This window comes from Tarenaya hassleriana, unplaced genomic scaffold (assembly GCF_000463585.1).
Source record: "Tarenaya hassleriana unplaced genomic scaffold, ASM46358v1 Cleome54, whole genome shotgun sequence".
Lineage (NCBI taxonomy): Eukaryota > Viridiplantae > Streptophyta > Magnoliopsida > Brassicales > Cleomaceae > Tarenaya > Tarenaya hassleriana.
Window position 1 is genome coordinate 286,558 of NW_010968045.1, and position 9,800 is coordinate 296,357.

Here is a 9,800-nt window from a genome sequence, read left to right on the forward strand (position 1 = left end):
ATATATATATATATATATATATATATATATATATATATATATATATATATATGCAATATGTTGGGGTGTATGCATGTCTATATAAATATGTTGGATATTTTTATAGTGCAATTACATAATGGTCGTATCTCATTTTGAAGATCGGAATGTTGTCCACACTTTGGTCGAGAAGAAACGAAAAAAAAAGAAGAAGATATTTTAATCCTAAAATAATTTCTTCAAATCCGAATAAAATTGAAAATGAAAGCAAGGGATCCCTCTTTCACCAAATATTTATAAACTCTAATATTTTTTTCCAAGACAAATTACCCAATTTTTTTTTATAATTAGAAAGTTTAATAGATCTTTGGTCTAACTAATCTACTAGACACGGAATCAACCATTGTCACAGATAAATTCTTATTTATTTAAGGACTCATCCCCACGTTTGGATTTGAATACGAAGTATACTTATTTTCTTACTGTCAGATCACCAAAACTTGGATTCGAAGTTTTTTTTTATGTCGATTAAAAAAAAAATTAAGATATAATATATTTTGTTTTTTTAATCCTTTTTCTTGTTAATAATATCACAAAATAGTGGGTTGCCGAAATTACTCTCTAATACACCATAAAAAGAAATGCAAGTAGGTTTGAATTGGAGTTGAACAAAAATAAAATAAAAAGAAATGGAATTTTCTATCTTTGGCGAATTTTCTATCTTTGAGAGAAAGATGAGGAGGATCTAATGCTTATACTATCTCATTTCATACCATAATCTAATATCCTTTCCCCCATTTATTGAAATTCATTTTTTTAATTATTCTTTCTGCTTTTTTAATTTTTAATACATATTATAATACCTTCTTCCAAGGAATAATTCTTAGAAGATAACCGAAAAAATAAATTAAAAATTTTGGAAATTAATGAAATCGTGAAATCACATCACACGCCCGTAAACCCAACGCGACGTCTCTTACCAAAGCGACGATAATGTTTTCAAAAAAGTCTTAAGATTAGTTTATTCTCTCTACAACTAGGTCTGCCGCATTATTTATTCTGTAATATTAAATTAACATTGTCGATAAATAACAAATAATACAAACTTTTTGGAAGGAAAATAAATACGAAAATTTCCAAATTTTCGTGTATAAACACCATTTGTTTTTAAAAAAACGATTTGATAGTAATGATCGTACAAACGTTAAAAAAGAAAAAATGAAATCACATAATACAAGAATTATGCGACTGAATTATATAACGTAGTTACGTATTTTTTTCCTATATTAATATATTAATATATATATTTTGTAATCATTCATCTCATCGATACGAGTTTTAGATTCAAGCCAATGCAATAAGACATGGTTATTAATTTGGTTATATTATTTCTGTCTGAAGAATTTTTTGAGTTCTCGTACGTTGCATGAATCTGGTCGGTTTCTCTCTGCATGTATATACACACACACACACACGTAAAAAATATGATTATCTGCAAGAAGATGTCCGGTGTCGACTTCAGTATGAAAATGTAAATCTTGTTCATGTATCAACAAAAAAAAACGTTTTTTTTTAAAAAAAAAACACGATGGATTTCGAATGGGTATTTGTCTGAATGATGGGAATGTCGACGATAAGCAAATCGACAGAAGAAGATTATATGCAAAATATGTGACTGATCATGTTTTTTTTTTTTTTGTGAATGCGAACTGAAAAAACGGTTTTATTTTATATTTTCCGATATAAATGACGTGGAATAATATTGGAACATTTGACAGAGGCACGTGAAAACGAATCCGAGTGACAATTCGTGGCAAGTGAAGTGACCAGAGGAACCTCAGCCAGCAGCATGAGCTTTTTCATGCCGTTTCAGACAGACGAATTTTTTTTACATGCCCTAGATGCTAGATGCTGTCGGGGTCCCGAAACCCATTCAGGACCCATGGTAGCGGTCCGTAGATTTCTCAAATTTGGAAACTTGAGTCGCGGCAGGTGCGGGCTCAGGTATGACAGGATGTTGGAGTGCGAAATTTTGGTGCGTGCGTAGTGGTGTCAGGAAACTCGAGCTGCGGGTTCGATTTCGGATTTCATCGGACGGTTACCTATATCTATGGAAGGGATTAGAGTTTCGACAGCGAGACGACCACGGATGTGAGAGCCGAGAGAGCTTGAGGTTTGACGGCCGAGTCGAGGGTTTCGAATTGTTCAAATTTGGAGATTTGGTCGAGTTAAGGTTTTGTTATTACATATAGAAAAAAAAAATTGGGATTAAAATTCAGATGATCAAAATTCGACCATTACCTCCTCCATCCTTTGGTCGTTCTTGACCATAAGGTACACGTCATTCTTTCTTTCTTTCGTCAACCTTGGTCACACCTCCAAATCCCCTACATTGCTAAATAATGACTTTAATTTAATTATGACAGTTTATGATTTTAGGCCCGGAAGAATCTTTTTTAAATATATTTGTACAAAAAAGCGTATTTTAATCTGTAAAAAATAGAGTTTTTATAGATTAAAAACAAAAATATTAAACTAGTTTTTATAAAATATATTTACTATATCTATAATAACCACTATATATTATATAATTCGTTTTAATCAAAAGAATCCAAAATCATTTTTTATATACTAAGTTTATAATTAATAATATTTTACCGGCTAAGAAAATTTGAACTCGAAAAAATATGGACTGAACGAACAAGAGCTGACCCGGGAGCCAAGTGAGTCGTGCCGAACTAAGTAATTTTTTGCTCGTAAAAAAATGGGTCAGGCTGAGTTTGGCTAAAAAATTCTGAGATCAGGATGAGTTGGGTGACCAGATTAGGCTAAAAAAATTCTGAGATCAGGATGAGGTGGGTTGACTGGACTGGACCAAACCAGACCGTTTTATACCCCTGTACATGAGCCCTCATCGTATTCGCGTAGCGGGTATGCGACGTTCATGAGATCAAGATCGAATACTCCTACATTAAAAAAAAAGGAGCGCAACTGAGATCGAATATACTAAGGGTGAACATTTCGAGGAAGCGAACAGGACCAAATCAAAAAATTCACTATTGTTCCTGAATCGAATCAAACCGAATATCCAAATATATATATATATCAAAACTGAAATCAAATCGAACCAAACCGAATACAATAACAGATTAGTACATATTTTTTCAGAACCGAATAACCCGAACTGATCAAATACCGTACCAAACCCGAACCGAATACCGAAATGCACATCCCTAAAAGATCGTGGAAAAACTCGGATATCCGACCCACATCCTCCCCTAACCGTTTGGAGCAAAAGGATAAGGATAGTAAACAAGTAAACAAGGGCATTCTTGCGTACAAGTAAAGTGTAGGTTATTGCATATAAATTTGGGTATTTTTAAAATTTGCACAGAGCGTACCCAAAAGAACAGTAGCGGGTTACTCACAATCGTTGCAAAGCTAAGCCTCCACTTGAAACAGAAGCTTGCAGAGATGTCAGCAATAAGCACAGAACCAAAACAGCATATGACACAGCGAAAAGGTTGTCTTTTCAGTCACGCGTGTACTACGCGTGCTGTAAATTTATCTCCACGTGTGATTAGAGAAAAAAGACAAATCACATCTCTCTCTTTGGTGAACTGAAGAAACCAACTGCACTTTTTTTGGCCAAAAATAGACATCATGGCAACACAAGACATGTAGGAAACGATATGAGACGTCTATCTATATGTATATGTATATATGTGTATGCATATAATGTTAAAAAAGGAAACAATGCTTTGGGAAGGAAATGGTATGTGACAATGAAAACCCATAAGATATTTACTATTTTAGAAGATCTTGAGGATCTCCCCACTTGGATCTGTTTCTTGTGATCCAGTCCAGTCAGTTTTTAGTTTTTTTGGATGGTGGAAGGCATCATTATTATGAATGTATCATGCAAAGCCGCAAATACCCATTCCCCCCCATGCCTCAATTCTTTTTTTTTTCAATTTTTTTTCCCTGATTTATTCAACCATTTTTCTCATTACCATCCATAACTAATCTTATGTAAGTGAAAGAACAATAATAAGCTCAAGGTCTTACAGGTTTTATATGATTTCGAGTCCATGAACCAGTCTGCAGTCGTTTACTTAAAGCTCCTCCTCCGACAGTGTAAATCTGCAATCACATCATAGAGTTAAGAATCCACAGGAGTCAAGGAGGATGCTGATTTAATAATAATAATAAAAAAAACAGAATTAGAGGTAAGATACTGATAAATGGAACAAAGGAAGAGATAGGTATAAATATTTGGTAAAGGTTTAGCTTTAGAATAAATTTTAAGGGAGAGAACGTTGGAACCCACCATAGACGATTGAATGGCCAACATCATAAAGCTCTCTCTCTCTCTCTCTCAAACAGGATATATTCTAAGTGCGAGTTGTCTCTCCCCTTGGTACTATATATTTATGTGCTTTCATGCTTCACTTTGGAGGAGTCAAGGGAAAGTTACCAAACGGTTGAAGAGAGAAACTCCACCAACTCTTAAGTCTCTCCTCCCGTGCTTTCTCCGTTATCATTAACTTAAACTCTCCATAATTTACCATCACTGACCATAATGCCTCAGAACTGCATAGCCCCAAGGCCTGAAGAAAATGGTGGAGTCTTGGCACGAGGTTTGCCAGACATGTCAGAGATGCAGAAGGCCTTGTACTCGATAACTCTCAAGGTGCCTCTTCCTGCAAAACTAGACAAAAAAAAAAAGACACAAGTCTTATGCTTTATCTTTCTTTCTTTCTCTAGGTTTCAATCTAATTATGTCTGGTCTCTGCCATTGGTTTTTGTTGTTAACAGTTTGAGGAGATTGTCTACAAAGTCAAGATTGAGCAGAAGGGTTCGTGTTGGGGTACCTGGAGCAGCAAGGAGAAGACGATCTTGAATGGCGTAACGGGTATGGTTTGCCCGGGAGAGATCCTGGCGATGTTAGGTCCATCAGGAAGTGGCAAAACCACTCTTCTTTCCGCTCTTGGAGGGCGTCTTTCCGGTACTTTCTCCGGAAAAATTACATACAATGGTTCGCCTTTCTCCGGTTCCATCAAGCGCAGAACAGGTTTTGTTGCCCAGGATGATGTTCTGTACCCTCACCTCACTGTCTGGGAAACCCTTTTCTTCACTGCCCTTCTGCGTTTACCCGGCAGCATGACCAGAGATGAGAAGGCTGAACATGTGGACCGAGTTATTACAGAACTGGGATTGACTCGGTGTAGGAACAGCATGATTGGAGGACCCTTGTTCAGAGGAATATCAGGAGGGGAGAAAAAGAGGGTCAGCATTGGTCAAGAAATGCTGATCAACCCGAGTTTGCTCCTTCTCGATGAACCAACATCCGGTCTTGATTCGACCACTGCTCAACGTATTGTGACCACAATCAAACGCCTAGTTTCTGGAGGAAGAACCGTTATCACCACCATTCACCAGCCATCGAGTCGGTTATACCATATGTTCGACAAGGTGGTTTTGCTGTCTGAAGGAAGCCCCATCTACTATGGCCCTGCATCTTCAGCCCTGGAATATTTCAGCTCTGTCGGATTCTCCACTTCCATGACAGTCAACCCAGCTGACCTCTTACTTGACCTAGCTAATGGTAAGGTCTTCCCTTCTTTTCTACTTTCAGATCAAGAAAACAATGGGTTGAAACCCCTTTCTTTTCAGCTGTGCCTGTCTCCCTAACGTGAAACACCACAGGAATTGCACCTGAATCTCAAGCAGAGAACTCGGAGCAAGAGCAGAAGACAGTGAAAGAAGCCCTTGCTTCAGCTTATGAGAAGAACATTTCTACTAAACTGAAAGCTGAACTCTGCAGTCCCGAGTCTCATGGCTTTGACTCTGCCAAGGCTAGGGGTAATTTTCTCCTTTCAACAAATTCACAATGCCAGTTACTACTCAGTAGAATAATGTGTTCGAGTAGTCTTGTTATGTTGTGTTCTGCTCCTATACAGTTACTAAACTGACGCATCTTTTCTGAAACTGAGCAGGAAACAACTTCAAGCCCGAACAGTGGTGCACAACTTGGTGGTACCAGTTCAGTGTACTGCTCCAAAGGGGAGTCAGAGAGAGAAGACATGAATCTTTCAACAAGCTTAGAATTTTCCAAGTCGTCAGTGTGGCTTTTCTCGGTGGCCTTCTGTGGTGGCATACACCAAAATCTCACATCCAAGATAGAGTAAGACTCTTCTTCGTGATGAAAAAAGTAGAGGGTGATCATCTTGAATCATTAATCTTCAGCTATTCATAGAGAAGACAGATTCCTAGCTAAAGATGCATGCTAACCACAAAACCCTTTTCACGATTCTTCAAATGGCTTGATGATCTGACCGTAATCTACATTTATCCATGTTAATATTTCTCGAGATGCTAACGAAGGTGCTTCGAATGCAGATAGCCTTGCTCTTCTTCTTCTCGGTCTTTTGGGGCTTCTACCCACTCTACAACGCAGTTTTCACGTTTCCCCAAGAGAAGAGAATGCTAATAAAGGAACGATCTTCCGGAATGTACAGGCTTTCCTCCTACTTCATGGCTAGAAATATCGGGGACCTACCTCTGGAACTTGCGCTTCCAACAGCTTTTGTGTTCATAATTTACTGGATGGGCGGACTCAAACCCGACCCTACCACATTTATCCTCTCACTACTGGTTGTTCTCTACAACGTCCTAGTCGCTCAAGGTCTCGGCTTAGCCTTTGGTGCTCTTCTCATGAACATTAAACAAGCCACAACATTAGCATCTGTCACTACTCTTGTCTTTCTCATTGCCGGAGGGTACTATGTGCAGCAAATCCCTTCCTTCATCGTTTGGCTCAAGTACCTGAGCTATAGCTATTACTGCTACAAGCTTCTTTTGGGTGTTCAATACAGTGATGACGATTACTATGAGTGCTCGAAGGGCGTTTGGTGCAGAGTTGGAGATTTCCCGGCTGTTAAATCAATGGGTCTGAACAATTTATGGATAGACGTGTCGGTTATGGCATTGATGTTGGTGGGTTATCGGCTCGTTGCTTACATGGCGTTGCATCGAGTGAAGTTGAAGTGAAGTCCAGCAGAAGGTAACAACTAGAAAAAACACGAACAGGACACGACAGAGAGTTTAGTATGATACAAAAAACGATGATGCGGAATTTTGATCATTTTTCTCCATATGTCCAGTATATCTGATAACTTCCTTTTTTGTTTTAGGCTAGATGGTAATGCCTCTAAGTTTCAGAATAACATATATGGATTGCGTTTTATCTTCATGGGGTTCCTTAAAAGAAAAGGGTCTCTATACTTTACTAATCACCTGCAAGTGCATCAACCAAAGAAAACGATGAAAGGTATACATCAGAAATAGAATATTAACAACTTGCGGATACTAACAGTGAAAGCACATGAACAAACAAATTGGACCATTGCTTTCATTTTCATCTCAAAGTTCTTTACTTTGTTTATTTTTTCCCTCACAAACCAGGAAAAGGCAAATTTTGATGTGATGAATTACCAAACATTCAGTTAAAAAGCAAACTTTTCAACTGCAGAATTATTTCAACATAATTACGAAGCAAGAATTTTCATTTGCATGGGGAGATAACTAATAAGCATTCGGGGCCTCATGGTTGGTGGTCCGGACAGGAGATTTCGGACATCAAGTTCTAAAGGAATTACTGGTTTAAACCTCAGGTGTAAAACTGGAAACTTACATTGGTTAATATCATGGTTTTGTTCTACAAAAAGACAATTCTGCCGAAAGAAGAAGAGGGCATGCTGTTACTACGGTTCTACAGAACAAAAGGGAGGGACAAAATTCGAGGAAAGAAGCAAATCATTGGATGAGAAGGCCCACAAGATATGCTTACACATTAAAGCAAAACTTTAGATAAGTGGAAGCTGATCCAAAAAAAAAAAAAAGACATCACAACCAAAATCCATGTCATTCCCTACTTTGTCATGTGTCATTGTCATCACCAAGAATAATCATCTTAAACACTAAAAAAACCAGATATGTCATTCGCGTAATCTCCCACGTATCTCGCTATCTCTGCCTAAATACATCATCCTTTCCCTTTCTATAGAGTATACTAGTTCCTGCTTAGACGTACTAAATTAAGAGATTGACCAAAGCTTCAACCTTAACAAGATAACATTAAATAAACAGAGAAGATGAGGAAATCACATATTTAAGACAAGTTGTGAACTTGTGAAACGCCTAGTCATTCTCCTTTGAATGAAAATGGGTGACTCAGCCTAATCCCTAATGGTAAGTTCATTAAACATAGATTCAAATTGCAAGCTTATATCAGCTAAACCTAGTGGGCATGATTAAAGATTTACACTTCGGGACTATCACCAAGAACACAACAAACAAGAAAATGTCAAATGGTACAACATCCACTAAATTTAGTTGAAACATTCTGATGTTCCCTCTTACAAACATGTTCTTGCACAATAATCGGTTTCTAAGCAAACCCACTTAACTCATGTCAACCTAGGGTTTAGGGTTTAGAGTTAATCCAGAACAATTGAATCATACAATACAGCTCAAATATGACCATTATTTAAAACTAATTAGGGTTCTACAACATCAAATTAAGCTCGAAAACGTTAAGAATGTAGACGCCAGTCACACTGCACGAATTGATAAGATGGTTTCGATGATCATTGAGACCGTTTACGAACAATTATTCAAAACTGAGAATAATGTAGCAAGAGAACATTGTGATCCGTGAAATTGTGTTAGAAAATTTTGACATTGTGTCGTATTCGGACAGAAACATCGCAAATGTAAGATTCAGTCAGATGAAAAATGTTTCGTTAAGCAAGAATCAAGCAGCACGAAAGCCTCACCTAGTGTGACGTGGCGGCGACGCGACGGAGACGGCGACTTCTCCGGCAATGTTGCGGCGGAGCGATCGCCGGAGAGAGCGTGCGGCGAACAGTCGAAAAACAGTATCCGCGAAACGGGTACTGTTTGGTGTTAGGGATTTAACCCTAATTAAATTTAGCCGTAAATGCACATCAACCCTTATAAGTTTTCAAATTCAATAATAAACCCAATAGGTATTTAGAAGTTCAGATAAACCCATCCTCTAATTCGATTCTGTATAATGTGTAAAAAAAACAATGGCATTTTGTTAACATAATTCTTGAATCAATAGTAATCGACTAGTAAAAAAGGATATTTTTGGTGAAAATAAATACTTATGATTCATTAGGAGTGAAAAAAAAATACTAAACAAAATTCAAGTATATTGTATAAAACCCAAAGTAATAATTTTTAATAAAAATAACTATTATCCTGTAATCGCAAGCTAGTTTAGATCAAATTGATGTAGACCAATTTGAAATTTAATTTGATTATAATTTAATTCAAAGGATAATGGAAAGCAAAATAATCATGGGTGGACATGATTTAAATAAGAAACCAAAATAAATATATTTCCTTTTATGGATTCGATGTTAAATCCACATCAACAAAATCCGATCCAATCCAAACCATATAGAGAGAAAAAACCCAAAAAAATCATGTTTCCCTAATAGATTTTGGGTTAAATTGAACCGATAAAAACCTTGAGGTCAATTTGGGTCCATTACAGAAGTTCGCGGCATAAAACGTTAAATATCCAAGGACTTTAAAAGGCGTTCCCACGAACAGGAACCGATCAATTAAACAAGAGACCTGAGAAAAAGACGAGTATCGTAATGGCTAGCAAAGGGGGAAAGCTTTTGAAAATCGCGGCTGTGACGGTGGCGAGGGCCAAAGGTAAGCAGGTTACGGGCTTGAGCTCGATATCTCCGTCGTCCAATCTGGGAAAATTCTTCGGCATT

At 37.3% G+C, this 9,800-nt stretch overlaps 2 protein-coding genes and 1 long non-coding RNA gene across 7 annotated transcripts in view; 2 read left to right on the top strand and 1 right to left on the bottom strand.

Annotated features, from left to right (window-relative positions):
* Positions 1-2,020: 2,020 nt before the first annotated feature.
* Positions 2,021-4,397, bottom strand: LOC104798524. Of its 4 annotated transcripts, none has more exons than XR_769459.1 (4): positions 4,310-4,397; positions 3,381-4,122; positions 2,692-2,945; positions 2,021-2,366 (listed from the first exon to the last, which is right to left on the bottom strand). It is a non-coding gene; the product is annotated as an uncharacterized LOC104798524 (long non-coding RNA). The 4 variants fall into 4 exon arrangements; XR_769461.1 differs by having other exon boundaries at positions 2,022-2,366; positions 2,875-2,945; XR_769462.1 differs by lacking the exon at positions 2,021-2,366 and having other exon boundaries at positions 2,635-2,945; positions 3,408-4,122.
* LOC104798523 (ABC transporter G family member 14) lies at positions 4,347-7,232 on the top strand. Its single transcript, XM_010520653.2, has 5 exons — positions 4,347-4,672; positions 4,798-5,587; positions 5,689-5,844; positions 5,979-6,166; positions 6,382-7,232. Exons 1-5 carry the CDS (start codon positions 4,562-4,564, stop codon positions 7,030-7,032), a joined length of 1,896 nt encoding a protein of 631 aa, XP_010518955.1. The 5' UTR covers positions 4,347-4,561; the 3' UTR covers positions 7,033-7,232.
* Positions 7,233-9,627: 2,395 nt separating this feature from the next.
* LOC104798526 overlaps positions 9,628-9,800 on the top strand; it is a 994-nt gene continuing 821 nt past the window's right edge. Inside the window, exon 1 of one of the 2 annotated variants that reach the window (XM_019200702.1) lies at positions 9,628-9,800. In XM_019200702.1, coding sequence (XP_019056247.1) covers positions 9,675-9,800 — 126 coding nt within the window. In that variant the 5' untranslated portion in view covers positions 9,628-9,674. The other variant, XM_010520654.2, reaches the window with a different exon arrangement.